We start from the raw sequence: 17,309 nt of genomic DNA on the forward strand, positions 1-17,309 counted from the left end.
GAAGGCAGAAACTATAAACTACAGTTCCAGCGAAACTCTTCAAGCATTAAATAATGCAAATAAGCAATGAAAAATCAAAGACATATGAAACAACCAACTGAGGAGTTACTAGTTTTATCATCCCTGTGAAATGCTGAGAATGGAGAAATCCTTCTTGCTTTGCTAAAAGAATAGAATAGAAAAGAATAGAACAGAACAGAACAGCCTATTACCTATCAGTTCTAAGGGACCCACAGCAACCATCATGCAATTGTCTGACTATTCCAGGGCTGACCAAAGTTAAATGTTGTTAAATGCCTCTTAAACACTGACAAGCTTGGGACATGGCTTGTCTCTCAAGGAAGCCTTTCCCAGTGTCTGACCACCCTCAAAGTAAAGAAATGCTTCATGAGTCTTGTCTGAACCTCCCCTGGTGCAGCTTGGAACCATTCCTGTATGTCCTGTCACAGCATCCCAGGAAGAAGAACTCAGCCTCTCCCTCTCCACTTTCCCCCTCTTTAGAGAGCAATGAGGTCACTCCTCCTAATTCCTTTAACTAAAATTTAATAATCTCAGTTAATAGTAATACCACATAGGGATGCAAGTGTTTAGAAGTTACACAGATGGATTGTCTATTTTGGCATAAAATCTGATGGATATGAAACAAATAATCAATGCATGGAACTAACCTGAAACAAAAAACTGGGCTGCAAGAAGGCAAGCTTAGATTAACCCTGAAGTCACATCATAATTGCAACATACCGGATTGTAAGATTTACTTCATGTATCACATAACATGATCTAATTTCGGGTGCAAGAGACCCCTCCAACAGAAGCCTTCTTATAGAGGTTTGAATTTTCAGATTTCACACAGGTAAGTTTGAAAATTTTGGTATCTGTATGCACTCATGAATTTGCAACAGCACAAAGCCCAGGAGAAGAAAAATGTTACGTTTAAAGGCATTAGATGGACTCCTCAGCTGCAGGATGCAATGGAATCTTATAGAAATATTGTGACATTTGAGTGAAAGTCCTAAAACATGAGGATACCATCACCTATGACAGTTTTCTTCTTAATACAGGAAGGAACAGGAATGCTAGATACAGAGAGTCTTTAAAGACAGCTTTTGATTTACTATTTGAAAATGGCACTATAACTTTTAAACAAATGAAGTTTCCCATTCTGAAAGGGCAGAGTGTTTGGATCAGTCACTGACAGCTGGCAGCAAGAATGTAGCCAAAGGTTGCAAATGCTTGTGAAAATGGAAAAATACCTGTCTGGGAGAGTAAAGGGGGATAGGGAGGAAGGAAAACCCCAAACTTTTCTGCCTTTTAGGGTAAAAAAAAAAAAGTTCATATGCAGGCAATTTTCTTTAAAAAAAAGAATGTGTATCAAGCAGTTCTGGGGAGTGTATATATGACAAATAAAATTGCAAGGGCGTGCAATTTTACCCCAAAGAACAGACACAGTCAGTCAATGAGTGCTGCTATGGAGTACATTAAGTCAAAAGTTGCTGCCCTAGGCAGAAGTCCAGCCAGAAGTTAAACTGAAGTACAGCCAGCAAGTGCTGCAATCCCACAGCTGAACAAAACCAAATAGAAAGCACAACAGAAAGACTGAAGTAATTAGGGGTGCATCCATAGTGTCTGGTCAAAGGTGTGTGAATAAGAAGCTGCTGGAGACCTTGCAGAATCAGGAGGAACTAGAAAGCACAGCTCCAGGCAGGGTAATGCTTCCTCGCTCAGAGAAATAAAAAGGGAACATGAGAAGTATGTTCTCTTTCATAGATGGAAAAGAGCAGAACACAGGGCTACAGAAAGCAGCAGCCCTCTGGCTTACAGAGAACACATCCCTAATGTAATGAAAATAACCTGATGGCAGGGATGAATTGCTTTGTATCTACCAAGTACCCCAAAGGGAATGTGGTTAATGACACTGACATATAACTTGTTTATACATCTAAGATGTTCAGTCTTACACACTGTGGCTTCCACGCTCTGCTTGGGAAAATCGGTTATTTGATACCTCTCCCATCCCTACTCCTACCAGAACAATATCATTAAGAATGGAACGGAAGCCCAACCTGCTGAGGCAACTGCAAAGACCTGGCAGGGAGCTGCCTTAGAGAAGCCAAGAGAAAACCAGAGGAGCAATTAGCTCCTTAACTCAGTGGAAGTTCTACAGTGCACTAAATTTCTAAGATTCTTGTTGGCATCTGACATTTCATGAGTGCTGCTGACAGTGAGCCCAGAGCACACAGAGCTGCAGCCCTGGAGGCACTCACACCACACGGGATAACACGTTCCTGTTGGTAACCACATGGCTGGGCAGGATTCAGCGACTTCAAACAACAAACCAAAAGGCAAGGGAAGGAACCAGAACTGTTAATTTTGCAAGAAATTAATCTTAACAGATACATCTTCCAAGTAAGCAGTGTCAGCTTGGAGAGGAAAATGGCCAAAGGAACTTTTCAGAGAGTTTACTCAGGGAGTCTAGAAAAACTGGTGCACAGATGCCACATCTCTACAGAAGTCTGTTCTACTCGAAACAGATCCACTGTCACTACATTCTACAAGTCTTCCAACCTACGTAACATCGGCAAATCATTTTAACAACACAAGTTTCCAACTCTTGAGTGATGCTGAATAATGCATAGAAAATCACTGATGTATTTAGGGAGTCAAGACTTCTGGGTGGTACCAGGTCTGCTGATGGCACCACTCTGTGTGCTTCTGTTTGGACTTACTCAAAATCCATTTTTTGTGCCCTTCTATTCATGATGATAAGATTATAAACGATTAAATGTTTTGAACTATTGCTTAAACCTGTTATTTAACTATTTAAGTTGCCTCTGAATGGGAGACCACCAAAAAAGGCACAAGCCACTATGATTCAACACTTGGCAAATCTTACACGGCAGAAAAATTGACTTGGAAGAATTTACTCAACCTATTGTCTTTGCCTGGATGACAAAAGAGGAAAAGACCAAGAAAGATTTGTTACACCAAGCCTATGCTGAAAAACTCAGCTTTCTTTTCTAAAATAAGCAAATTAGTTTTTGGTCTCAGAGGACTATGAGATTCCTCTCATTGTTTTGGGAATGAAATATTGCATTATGCTTTTCTGTTCCATGAATACTCTAAAAAACACAGCAATTTAAATCAGAATCCCAACAGTTGATTAAAGCAACAGAAAAGGAAAGAAAAGACAGAAAAGAAATAGTTGTATTATGTGAGATATTTAATGGGTCTCTTATAACAAGTACAGGCTCTGCATTGGTTCAATACCTTAGAGAAAGTGGTAAGAAAACAGAATAGTAAGGCAAAACAGGCTATTAAAGAATTTCTTTCATATTAAACAAGTGAACAGGCTGCTTCTGTGAAGTGGTCACAGAAACAGAATACACTGAATTCCTATAGAATGGACAATTAAAAAATTGCCTTTGTGAAACAGTTGAAACATTTGATTTTCAGCTTGCAATTTTGAGTTGAGCCGAACATAAATTAATGTCTCAGCTGAAGTGCAAGCTATTTCATTTTTAAATTAAAATAAGCTATTAATGAAACATTAACCTGAATTGTAATGACTTGATGTAGGTTGGAAGTATGGTATATGCAAACCTCTGGGAATGCGGTGGGAAAATAAAAAGAATTCCCTTCTCAAATGTTACTGTGGAAGAATTAAGTGATTAAACCGACTGGAAGTGTGATGATTATTTAGTGTTCTCCACAATTTCTGCAGCTTTGTGTACCATGGATGAAGCCAGTCGCAGTGACTCTGCTCTGGCTGCCTCACTGCGCAGCGCCGTGTAACTCACAGGAGGCCCTGCCACCTCTCCGTGCTTGCCTCAGGAAGCCTGAGGGAGGGATGCAGGCTCCAGGCCCCCGGCACAGACTGCTCAGCAGGGTTTGTCAGAACCTTTTGACAGCGGTTCTCAGCTGGCCATTTGCAACTGTTCTTCAGATGCTAAGAAAAATCACAAGAGACAAGAACTCACTGTTCCTTACCCTAAGAAAGCAACAACTTACGGTTCCATAAATTCCTAATTACAGTTCCCAACTTTTCTTCCAAGCCCAAGGTGGCAAGAGGCTTCAGCAACCACGTGCCACACTCTTTCCAATGAAACTTGCTACCCTCAGAACAGTTTCCAAGAAGACCTGAGCTATGAGTTTAGCAATTATGAACTGCATAAAATGGCAATGTCAATAAGAACCCAGCTGTTGTCCTGTTTTTTCCTGTATCTAAGTGGCTAATTTTGTGCTAGCACAAGTATCAGTGAATTGAAATGAAAACCAGAAACTGGTCTTTGCTTTTCTTTGCCTGACTAGTTTTATTAAAAAGAAAAAAACAAGCCACCTGACTCTCTGCATTAATTCTGCTCAGTTCCTCTGCGTGGTCTATAACAAACCATACAACCACCTGTGCCGGAAAAGACTTTGAAATGAATCACTGTGCCAGGATTGATTCTTTCTTTTGCAATATCAAAATAATACCAGCCTCAAATGTTTAAAAAATTCTCATTTCACAATTTCTTTTTTTTTTCCCAAAGTGTGAATCACAGAAGATAGGCAGCACTGTTTATATGCTCTCCCAGTCAGTACAGAAACAGGAGAGAAGTTACATAATTGATTCTTAAGAAAGCTGCACTGTCACACGATAAGTTGGCCAAATTAGTCAGGTGTTATACGCTTTTTTGAAGTTCAACAGGTAAGGATGAAGTGAACCCTTGAAAACTCTTTATTAACTACTGTGATTTTTTTTTTTTTTGTAGTACATCTCAAAATTTAACTGGTATCTGGCTATTTCAACTGTATACTGTCAGCTGATTTAACAACAAAAAGACAGTAATAAAATTGAACCAAAGTATATTTTCATGTTTCTAATATCAATGGTAGCCTCTAGGTCACATAAGATACTTAAAAATATTTACTATAAAAATGAGAGAGAACCTAGAGGAGGAGAAGGAGCTATAGCCTTTGAAAAAAGAGAGACAGACAGCCAGAATGTTCAGGGGCAGAAAACAAACATGGAAACAAACAAAAACCAACCAATCAAATAACAAACAAACAAAACCCCTGAGGTTAAATTGTTTTCACACAGTTACTATTTCTAATAATCAAAAGATATTGGTCTTCGGATCTGAGAGAGGCTTCTAATTTTGTGCTACTGCAAAACTAGTAATGTAAAAGCAAATATGACCAGCTCATAGAAGTTGCTGATAAATGTTATTTATGTCATTTTCATAGGGCTTTCCCCTCACTTTACACATATAATGCTGGGTTGCAAATAACAAAGATACTTAAAATGCTGTTACAGAGCCTTTTTTTCATAACTATCTGCTTGAATTCCTTTGAACTCAAACTAAAAATCATCCCAAGGCATGCCTCTATGTTCTAATCTGCTCTTTCTTATTTACAGCATTTTAAGTGATTTCTCCAAATGAGACTTTACTGGCAACTGTAAAAGCTGTATGTCCATCTATGGGGCTCTGCTGAACCTCATGGAGAAGCACTGAATTCCAAAGAACTCACCACAAATTACTATACCAGCCACTGTTTAAGTGAGGAGTATGAGTGGATACTCCAAGCAGTCCCAGGGTAACAGAGGACAGCCACATACAGCTCTTACCAGTAAAGAATTTAAAAGGAGTGGCTGATAAGACTGCAGCTGTAGTAACCTAACCTCAACCTATGCAATAGGAAAGGCTTTTTCAAAAAATACACATCGCAAAATAAGCTCACTACAAAGCATAATTATTCCAAGAAGGCTTACTCACTGCAAATTACATTTTAAAACACAAGAAAAAAGATTCTGCTTATATACATGAATAGAAAACACTTCAAAACCACAAAATACAGCTACTCTGATGTAGAATCATATGCTTAATAAACTCCGAGATCCTGTCTACAATTAATTTGGGGGCAATCACAAACATTTATGCAAAGATTCAAAAATGAACCAACAGATTTTAAGGTACAACAATTCAGTTTTTAAAACCCACAGAAGGCTTCTCTTTTAAACATGACTATATAAACAATGTTGACATTCAGTGTAATGAATTCCTGAAGAATAATAACTAGGATATACCTAGCAAGTTATGTAGCTACATATATGTAAGATATGAAAATAACATAAAATTATTTTTCCAACTGTATTTAGGGAAATAAAAATCTGGTATTTTCCATCATATTTTCACAATATAACAACTCCCTAAAATGAAATTTTTCTCTGTGATAAATGGTCCTCCAAAGCTTTCTGAAACTCAGAGTTTTAAAAATCAGTAGAATAACCATGGGCAATGCATTTCTGACCACTCAGCTTCTTATGATTGAGGTCACAACAATGTAATTGTTTAAGGGCCACTTGCAACTTACATCTATTTAAAAAATTATCAATGTTCTTGTTCTTCCTCAGTGCTGGATAATCCAGATCAAGAACCAGAGAATTCAAGCCATCCTGGAAAAAAAAAAAAAAAAAAAAAAAAAAAAAAGGTTAATTGAGTTCTAAAATCTTAATTAACAACTTTCCTAAAATTGCTGCACTGAGACTGATTATATATTATTCAAGCATGCATTACATTCCTAGTAGGCAAATCAAACAAGCTCTCAAGAATGTTTATAAACCAGTAGAGGAGCCAGCACACACTACAGGCTCCAAGTTCTATAAACAGTACAGCTATATTACCACTGATTAGTGGCACTGGGACTTAAACTGGAGTAGTAGTTTTAATCTTAATCAGTAAGTAATCTTACTCATTAAACACTGATTTAAGATACTGGGTTCAGTCAATCCATTTTTCTTACTTCTGTTACATTTTTCCTGCAAAGACTTTATGTTTGTATATACATATTATAGCTTTGATCAAAGTCTCTCTAACTTCTCATTTTGGACATTCAAAAACCAACCACACATTTTTCTTGGAAGCAAGACATGACCTAAACTTAAGAAGACAATTCACCATGTAATTCAGGCTCACAAGACTAGAATACCTTTTCTAAGTGACTCAAAAGAAGACGAGCCAGAACTCTACATGCCGTTCTGCTACCCGTTATCAATGCCTCAGCAGAAAACAATTGAGACTTAAAATGGCAAGGGATGAGATCACCAAAACGAAACTAAAAATAGTATTTTAAATGCTGGTTGCAAGACTTTACTCAGTTCCACCTTTCTGCAACCTGGAAAAACTTTAGAAAATTACTCTTCAAAAAAAGAGATCTTTCCAGTTACAGAGGGACAAATAAAACTAAAAATTATTTTCAGATACTAAGAGGAGTCTGAGACACCAATCATTGTCAGCAGCTCCAGTGTTCAGCCTGAACTGGCAGCTTTATTCATTGCCCTAAGAACAAAAATACTGAGACTGCTTTTTCAGGTTTTTGAGCCTTGACAGGGCATCACAGAGATTTAAGTCAGAGTACACACCATGTTTATTAATAGGCAGCCAATAGAACTAGATAGCTTTTCAGTCTTCTTAATAAGTGAGGCTACAGCTAACGACCTGCTGATTTTATAATTTTTATTAATATATCTGAGAAGGTATAATTTATTGCAAATATTACTAAAATTATTATATTCATTTTAATAACATACCTGGAGATATTCAAAGGCAAAGTCTAAGAGTATTAAATACATTTTGAATGCCACTTTGTCCTAAATAAGCTCATACAAAAATATGACCACCTCATCTGTGGCAATATCAGTTTACACCACAGAACACATTAATGGTTAAGACCATTTTCGAAATTAAGTGAATTTATTTTTTTTTTAAAACTCCTAACAAATGAAAGTGTCTTGAAAAGTGTCACAGATCTGCTGATGGAGTATGGTTTAGACAAATGATTAAAAGCTGGCTGAAAGACTCAGCCCAGAAGACTGACCAGTGGCACAAAGTCCAGTCAGAGCCAGACACCAGCAGTGCACCCCTGCACTGGCACTTCTCTGGACAGACAAGGATTTCATGAAGGTCAGTGAGTGAAAAAGCCAAGTCCTGCTGCTGGAGAGGAAAAACCCCAGGTAGCAGGTATAGGCTGTGGCCTGACAAGCAGGAGAGCAGCTTTGGAAAGAAGCACCTGAGGGTCCTGGTGAACAACAGGTTCCTCTCTACTTTACACTGATGAGGTCCCACCTGGAATGCAGTGTTCACTCCTGATCTCCCAAACCATCAAAGGCAGGGATCTAGTGGAGAGAGTCCAGCAAGGGCCCGGTAAGATTAAGGCACTAATGCACTTCTCCAAGAAGAGGCTCAAAGAGCTGTGACTCTGAAGCCTGAGAGGCTCAGGACAGGGCAGTTCATCAGTGTCTGTAAGTAGCTGATGGGAAGGACTGAAGAAAAGGCATTGCTCATTGACAGGACAAGAGACAATGGAAATAAGGTAAACCACACAAAATTCTATTTGAAAATCACACTTTTTTCCTGTGAGAGTGGTCAAGTCCTGGAACAAATTGCCCACAGAGGCAGAGTCACCACCAGTGGAGATATTCAAAATCTGACAGGACATGGTCCTGGGCAACCTACTTTGGTTGACCCTGGAGTGAGCAGAGTGTTGGACTAGACAATATCAAGAACTCCTTGCCATCCTCCAACATTCTGTAACACCTACAATATTTCCACTGCTGCACAGAAAAAAGGTGGCATTTTACGCTTGACTCCATGTAACCTTAACTGTTATGATGGTCTTACACATCAAATTTTAGAACTTCCTACCAGAAAGAAGCATAAGACAGTGTAAATAAGCAAACAGAAAGTCAGTCCAGAAGGCATAGTAGTTGTTTAATAACAGTAAACAGGAATTATTTCAGCCTTGACCATAACAGTTGTTGCAAGACACATTAAGGAGAAAGGAGTGATGCACCAGGACAACATACTCATCTTTCAGAGCAAGAGAAGACTTACTACCTATTCCTAATTTATATGATACTTTTACAGAAGATACAATAAAACCAAACCAAAGTAACAAATGGATTAGACACGACATGAATTGCACAGGTAATGCCCAATAATCTGGACAAATCCAACAGAAAGTACTAATTTGAGATGACTTCCTGCAAAATAGCATAACAGAATCCATACTACTCTTGATTTGGCAAACACCACCTTCAAAAAAGGGTATCTTATTCTTATATATATCTTACAAATATGGATCCTCACCCTGTGACAGGTAGAGAAGGACCATGCTGAATGTCCTGATGGGAACAGCTGGGCCACCTTTTAAGATTTTACGTAGCTCAATAAAGTATCAATTCCAATTAGATGGCAATCTACACCACACTCCAACATTCTTCTTTCACTGCTACTGGGAAAAGTTTCATGATCACTAACAACTGGGTAGACATTTTAAGGGAGATGTAAAAGCAGTCTGTGCTAACAAAAATCAGTAAGGCATATTTCTGTTCTTCCTATTTTTGAAGGGGAAGAGAGGTGAGGTCACCTGATGTCTTAATGCTTTTCATGTGAAAATATTTTAGCGGTTGATCAAGAAACCCACATATAGTGTACTTGACTTCTATCTTATGCAAAACATCAGGGGAAAGAATAATTATCACCAACAAAAATTTTAGTGAAGTTGGATTACAAGGTCCATATCAATCATAAGTTCCAATTTAAGCTGAACTGTATATTTTAATTTCAGATGGCACTTTTTTCCCCCCTGTGTCATTCTGATTCCATGGCTTTTTTGTGGTCTATACAGAGAACCACATTTGCAGCTAATTGTTAATTAGCTTTTTTTGCCTCTTTTTCATGGGCTCCAGGTAAAAATTTTCACAAGTAATTATTAATGAAAGGAAATTTGAGAACAGCACAACTGACTGTTTTAGCTCTTTGGAAGTGTCCTAACTTTAGAACATAGCCAGACAGAGCTGGTGTCAAAAAGATGTAGTCAGTATCATCATCACAAAGAACAGAAAGTGTGTCAAATTTGTTTTAGCCCTGTGAACAAATCTTACTATCATACTCTTTCAAAGACAAGATTTTAAGCTTTTAAACAAAATTTAAGAGATTTCAAGTAAGAGATTTCAAGTTCATATCAACATGTAATTTATTAAAAACCCATCTTGCACACTTGCATTTTGCCAAAAGTTGTTTCCTTGAAGCTTTACATTTTCACTGAAAGACCTAGTTTATACCACTTAACAATTAAGAAGCTGGGTCAAAAAATTTTGCGGTAAAACAGACAGTTGGGATTGCAGAGAAGTAATCCAGGAAATGACGTCTCCTCTGTCTAGGCCTCACAGATAAGTCACTTCAACCAGGAAATATGCTATTAAAGGGATTTCACTGTTCACTTCCGCTTTCTGCTATTACAAAAGACTCAGAGCTAACAGGCCAAAAATAGCAGCTTCCAAGCAAATGCATCACTGGCAAAGACAGATCTGCCCCCATCAAAAGCCTTTTGCTGATGGCAAACATGCTGAAATGTTTTCCAAAAGACCAAACTTGATAAATTTTGCAACACCCTCCTAATACCGAGGGTAGGAGGACAGAGGAGCAGAGTTCATGGACACTCTGACAGCAGTCACCCTTTGTGGACAACCTGGCTTTCCCAGCAAGCAGTTTGCACTGTTTACCAACCTGAACGAACCAAAGACAAAACAGGAAAGAAAAGTTCATGAAATACAGGAACTAAATGTTTATGTTCTTCTCTGACAGAAGAGTCAGTAATAGGGAAAAATACCAGTAGCTCAGTAATGAGCTTAATATTAATTCCAGGCAATCCCACAGAAGCCCTCACCAAATGAAACCATTCTGTGTTGATAAGAGTTTCTGATGTTAAAGTAACTGTCTGAACCTGTCTAACATTGATATGTGCATATAAACTCCACTGGCAGTCAAAAGCAACTTTGGCTATTTTGATTTATTCCTCACTTTCATGATGTGAAAAAAATAAAACACCTGGCCGAAGAGTGGATGACTGAACAGAAAAGGTATCAGTTACTTCAGAAAATAATTCATAATCCTGCAATAACTGGAAAACATAAAAAGCCTGATCTAGTGAAAGATGTCCTTGCCCACGGACAAGGGGTTGGAATAGATTATCTTTCACGGTTCTCTTCCAATCTACACCCATGAGATCCTATGAAAATTCCACTAAACCATAATTTATAAGAAAAGCAAAACAATGTTCTTTTCTTCTTCCAAATCTTCAAATAAAATTTAATATAATATGCTGCAGCAAAAAGTAAGGATAGAAAAGTCTTGTAACTTCACATTGCATTTTTCTAACTGGACCTAAATGCTTTTAAAGGCAGAACTTCCCAAATCTATGAACACAAGAAGTGAGCATCTAATGACTCTGCCCCAGGACTAAACCTCCACTATGTTTTTCCATATGCCAGTGGGACCCTTAAATAATTCTAGTCTTTCCTGAGCAATTACTTCTTTCCATAACACATAATGTTTGGATGCAAACAGCTCAGTAACAGCACACAATAAGAAAACAACTGAAAGGTCATATGCAAGGCAAATACAGCCTTTTCCCAAGCCTGTCCTGCTCAGTGATCTCCACGATATGTTATTTAAGCATTAGTAATCAGTATGTGAAAGATTAATCTGGGCCCTGATAATGCAGCCGACATTTACTGTTGGGAGGTCGTGCTATTCTAGTTCTTTAACAGTTTTACGTTAATTAACAGATTTTTTTTTAACAGTATTGAGTATGTACGGTTTAGAAACTTAAATGCAGCTACTGTCCACAAATGAGGGTGTAAATACTTTACAATAGGCTTACAGTCTGATTTCCGTACATGAAGGTAAACAAATACTGAAGTGGTTTTAATGTTGTCTACTATTGAATACAGGCACATTTTTCTTCATCATACAAGCAATACCTCTCAAGATATGCCCTTTTATGTGCTGCATCTTATGTTCATATTTTATTTGTTATATACATTTTCCTCTGCTATTTGAAAGACACAGTGTGAAAGTGCAGTGATAACAATAGGATGGTAACAGCTCAAAAGCAGCTTCCTCCTAAATACTTACAAAACTATAATCACAAAATTGTTCAAGATGCAACTAGATGGACATAAAGGAATGCCACTACGGAGCAGTAAAAGCATGTAAATAATGATCAGGAAGGCAAAAGGGGTATAATGAGTACCAGTTTACAAGAGACAAGAGAAAATAACGGAAGATACTTTATATTAAAAATTATTTTTAAAAAATCCATTAGGAGTTACAAAAAACAAAGAATGCACAGAAGGTTTAAGTTTTCCGTGCTTTCTGGGATAAGAATGTAAACAAATCCTAAAGAAAACCATCATTACATGAAGAAATGTGCTGAGGACAGCAAGATCCACTGCAATTCACTCAGTATTTAAGGAGACTGTCCTAATCAATTTACATTGAAAACTCAGGAGAACAGGAGAGGTGAGCAGGACTGAAAAGGGGAAATCAAAGCATTCCCATTAAAAGGCACAGGGTTTGCCAAACTATAGATCAGAATATTTGGCAATCGGGAGTTAGAACAAAGCATTAATCATCTTGTAAACACCTGGAAGATTAACACGTGAGATCCAGGGTTTAAGGTTTTTTGTATCCTTCTCAAAGATAAAACAGTGCCATATAAAAGATTTCTGGCAGATTATAGGGAGTAATCAATAAAGCAAAGCATCTTAACATAGGAATAAAAAGCAAGACTCACAATTCACATTAGCAAAGTAAAAAAAATATGGTACAGGAAATCATGGAGATAAGGTCTAAAAGATAATAATTAGGAGTTCGGTAATCATCAGGACTCGGAAAAGTATGTCAAAAAGAAACTCCCTTGGGTTTGTCCTGTTTCAGTTCTACAGAATATTTTCATTGCCACAATAAAGTAACAGAATTAGAAACAGATCTATTAAGAACTTAAAATGAATAAATCCATGACACCAAGCACAAGCTTTTTACTGCATTTGAAATTACCTCAAAAAGAAGGAAAAAACTCCACTAACATATGCTTTTGAAAGAAGTTAAATGCACAGAATATAAAAATTGAAATAATGACCAAGCAGGAAAATAATGGAAAATGACATGGGGTTATAGCAGACTAGAAGTCTAAGATGCATAAACAGGAGGTGCATTGGATAAGACCTCACAGAGAACTAAGATTCTTTTGTAAATAAAGATCAGAAATCATTTGCTGATATTGGTACAGCCTAAGCTACAATGCTGTGTCCAGTTCTGGGAATTCCTATACAGAGAACTACAAAAGACAAGCTGGAAAAGAACTGAAAGGAAGTTAACAAGAGCAGGGAAATGATAAGCAATTTGTGCTAAAATAGGCTGTCAGGACCAGAGACTTTAGAATTTAAAAAGGTTAGTCTAAGGAGACAGGACAAGTTCTCTAAGAACGTAAAAGGCTGTTTAGGAGCAATGCTGATGATAGACAACTCCTCCCATTCTCCAAAAACAGCATAAAAATTAGCTGAATTAGGCAGAAAAATCAGGTTGCAGATTAGGGAAAAAAGTTCTAAATAGCAGTAGTTATAAACTGACATAATGCAGCTCCTCAAGGAGTTGAGAAATCACCTTCACAAGAGATTCACAAGCTAGAGAAATATATATTGCAGTAGGTCCAGCTGTGGATCCTTTAGCAGTGATCTCTAAAATTCCTTCCAAGCCTACCTAAAATTTCTTCATGAATTACTGTAAGAAATACATAAAGGCAATAAATCAAGCCAAAGAAAAAGGACTGAAAACAGGAGTAAACCAGAAGCTCTGAAGATACAGCTTAAGATTATTCACTTAAAAAAACCCCAAAAACTTAAACATTACAAAATGTACCTTTTTTCCCCCAGATTGGCTGTTGCTGTTTTCTCTCCAAGCTTTAATAAAATAAAACTGGTTTTCCATGTGTTGCTGATTATCACTGTAGCCACGGAAAATTCAGTACTTCAACATAATCTGCTTTCATCTGAAGTCACTGTACATTTCCAGGTTCTTTAGCTACTTTTCATTTTAGAATTCACACTGCTTTCAAACATGAATGTGCACCAAAGTCCAGAACTACAAACCTGTTAAAATGACACTGGAGATAATTTCCTATTCATTGTAAACCTCTAAAGCCTTTATTAGCAATCTTTGCTCAACAAGAGAGCAAGAGCAGTAATTTTGACTGTCACTTTCCTGCACTCATTTATGCCCCAGCTCAGATGGAGTTTGCCCAAGCAATCAAGCAAAAGAGTACAAGTACTAGAACTGCAAAAAGACTAGCTACAAATGCACAAAAAATAAACCCATGCCTGGCATTGTTTCTCTGACATTCCTGAAAAAATGGAATTACCTACTGTTTCAAGAAAATCCAAATGTAACACACAGCCTTTTATTCATTCCTCTTTTCTCAAAAAGGGATTCCAAAGGCTACAGCTGCTGGACTAAGAGGTAGCATCAGGAACACAGATAAAAGGTCAGGAGGCTCATCTGTGCTCTAGGATGGAGACAGATGTACAGCCTACTCTTAAAATCGTGTTTTGACCACAAGGTCATCCTTGTTCCATATTAACTAAGAATCCCACTTCTCCATCATGAAAATTGTTCTATTTGTCTTTTTGTAACCTCAGACAGTTCAGTCTGTGAAGCCACTGTCAGCAACTACCCATCGCATGTGATACCATCAGAATCGCTCACCCTTCAACTCCACCCTGAACCTGTTTTCGGATAAATGTATTTCCTATGTATTCCTTCATGTAATGCTGATGGTTGTATTATATTATGTATTCTTATGTAATCTGTTTAGCAGTCATGGATAAATAAGACGCAAGTATGCAATCTACTAACTAAAAAGGACGCTTATTAGGGTAAATAACAAAAATTGTAACTACCTCTATTTATGGCAACTGGAGCTGCAAACAATATGGCTTGAAAAAAAATCAAGAAAAAACCTAACACCCTTCTCCGTTAAAAGCATGATTAATTAGAAGTTATAAAAGGACTTGGTTTTTTGTAGTCACTGATTCCAAACAAATTATTATAAAACGTCCCTGTACTAAAAATACCTGTGACTGTTTAAAATCACTCTTTAAAACACTTGTAACTAAATAAATAATGGCCTGCCCATCATTTTATCTTCTGCCTAACTTCAAATTTGATGTCAGCAGCATATTCTAATCAGCTGCACCACATATTTCTTGAAAGGTAAGTGTGGTACTCCACCATAATTCCATGAGCCCAGATTTCCAGTTAAAATTAGGAATAAAACTGAGGTAATCAAAATCACATCTAACTTTGGAGTACAGAATTTGGATCCAGCATGGAAAAAACTACTTGTAAATATGTTAAAATACATAAATATTTAAAATGTTTAAATATAAAAAATAACAGAAATAACATTTCAATTCCAATTCCTGTGTCAAGACTCCTAATGGAACATTCTAGATTTTAAAACAGAACAGGAATTTTTCTGGATGTTTTCTGCTGGAACTCTATGCATGTTCTTCTTGGGACTGACTAAAGCAATAGTTCCATCATTTGTAAAATCCATGATGATGAGGTATTATCAAAAACTGAAGTTTTTTTCATCAACTTCAAAACCAAAAAAATATTTAAGAGGTCAATAGCCTCAGCCCCTAGGACTGTAACAGTTTGTCTTTCCTGACAAGCCCAACCACAAGTGTTTGAAAACTCCCCCCCAAAACAAGGACAAAAACAAACTCTGTCCCACCACATAACTGGCTGTTCTGTATAAAAGAGACTGGATTCACACTCAGGACAGACATTAAGCAGCCACTTGGAGCAGGGGTTGAACCTAGATGACCTCCAGAGGTCTTCAAAGCTGAGTTATTCTGTGATGCTACAATTACTTTTGACCTGAGCATACCGCAAGGCCAGCAACATTAAAAAATCAGTGTTTGTATCAATGAGTCCAAAAACTTCTGTTCTTGTAAAGATAAAGACAGTCCTTGAATAAAGAATTTCTTTACTGTAAAAATGTATGAAGCAAAGCAGTAAAAAAGAAGTGTTGACAGGAACTTGCTATCTACAGATTTTGAAAGACTTACTTCAGCAAGTCTGGCGAAGTCTATTGCAATCTGCTGCTATAACTACCCATTTTCCAAGTTCCTGAGCAAGAAGTTTGTTTTGGGCACAAATCTATATTAATTAGCCATTTTTTCCTACAAGATTAGTTAGGACCTTCACATTGCAAACAACTGCTCCCCAAAGCAGTGGGTAGCCTTTATCAAGATTTTGGGGCTTCTTTCATTGAAAAGGAGGTGATGCAAAGGGCCATAGAAGAAAAGAAAAAATTTCTCCTGAAGGAGTTCTTCAACTACTTCATCAATAAATTAGTTTAGTCATGGAAGAACTTTTATTTCTTTAGTCACTAAAATCTAGTTGTGTAAAGTTTAAAAGTCATCACGGCAACTAGAGAACCTTGTTTTAGAAGCTGCTAGCACGTGAATTCATTAGGAAATTTAAAATTTCTATCACGGTTGACCACAAACTCGGGAAAATAATAGCTCTTAATTTCTGATGTGTTTATCTAGCCATAAATTCCACTCAGTGGGTGTTGTTATATCCTCTGCCTTATGAATCAGTCAGCAGAAGCTTTTAATGCTAATTGCAAGTTATATCAGAAGGAACTGTATTTAAAAATAAACATTACATAATATTAAGACACTCGAAAAACCCCTCCAAACTATTGCAGCTTGAAGAGACAAATATAACCAATAAACACTTGTGTTTGTACACAGCACCTCAGTTTTGCCTCAGTTAGGAAAAACATCACCTTATCAGTGTCTGTGAGATATTGAAATGCCATGTACGACTATAATAAAATAAACATATTATGTCACTTTGGATAGTGTAAAAAATCCTCTGCCATGTATAAAAGAACATGACTTGGAGCATGACACAGAATGACTGTGATTAAACCTGTTCCTCTTAAACTGGGAAGCACTTAGTATTTCTGTCCCTAGAAAACCAGAATATACACACATACATGCAGAGTCTGTCATACTGAAAGGGTATGAAGGTCAAGAACAAAAGCTTCTACAAATAAATCAGCAACTAAAGAAAGTAAATGGGGGCACACTGTCTTGGTAGAGCAGGAGACCTGGGGACAGAAGATGGGCACTTCATGCCTTTTTTGCAGTTGTTCCCTGGCACATGTAGAGCTCCACCTCAGGCATCCTCATGGGGTCCATTTGAGGGGTGTGAAGGAGCCAATCAAAAGCTTTAACAGGCTGCTCTCTACATCCTCTGAGAGGACACAACAACTAGCGGAATCTCCTGTTAAGTGGAAAAGGACAAATTTTCTTCCCGCATTCAACAAGGAGGAACTGAAGAAAAAGAGGCCAAAATTCCAATTAAGTTCAGATCCCTGGACACCATTATCAATTAAATGGAGAA

At 37.4% G+C, this 17,309-nt stretch overlaps 1 protein-coding gene across 4 annotated transcripts in view; it reads right to left on the reverse strand.

Moving 5' to 3' along the window:
• ROCK2 (Rho associated coiled-coil containing protein kinase 2) overlaps positions 1-17,309 on the reverse strand; it is a 107,734-nt gene that overhangs the window by 61,594 nt on the left and 28,831 nt on the right. For all 4 annotated transcript variants that reach the window (XM_040059460.2, XM_058419968.1, XM_040059457.2 and 1 more), the window contains exon 2: positions 6,355-6,436. In XM_040059460.2, the coding sequence (XP_039915394.2) occupies positions 6,355-6,436 (82 nt within the window). The remainder of the gene's footprint in view (positions 1-6,354; positions 6,437-17,309) is intronic.

Source organism: Hirundo rustica, chromosome 3 (assembly GCF_015227805.2).
Source record: "Hirundo rustica isolate bHirRus1 chromosome 3, bHirRus1.pri.v3, whole genome shotgun sequence".
Lineage (NCBI taxonomy): Eukaryota > Metazoa > Chordata > Aves > Passeriformes > Hirundinidae > Hirundo > Hirundo rustica.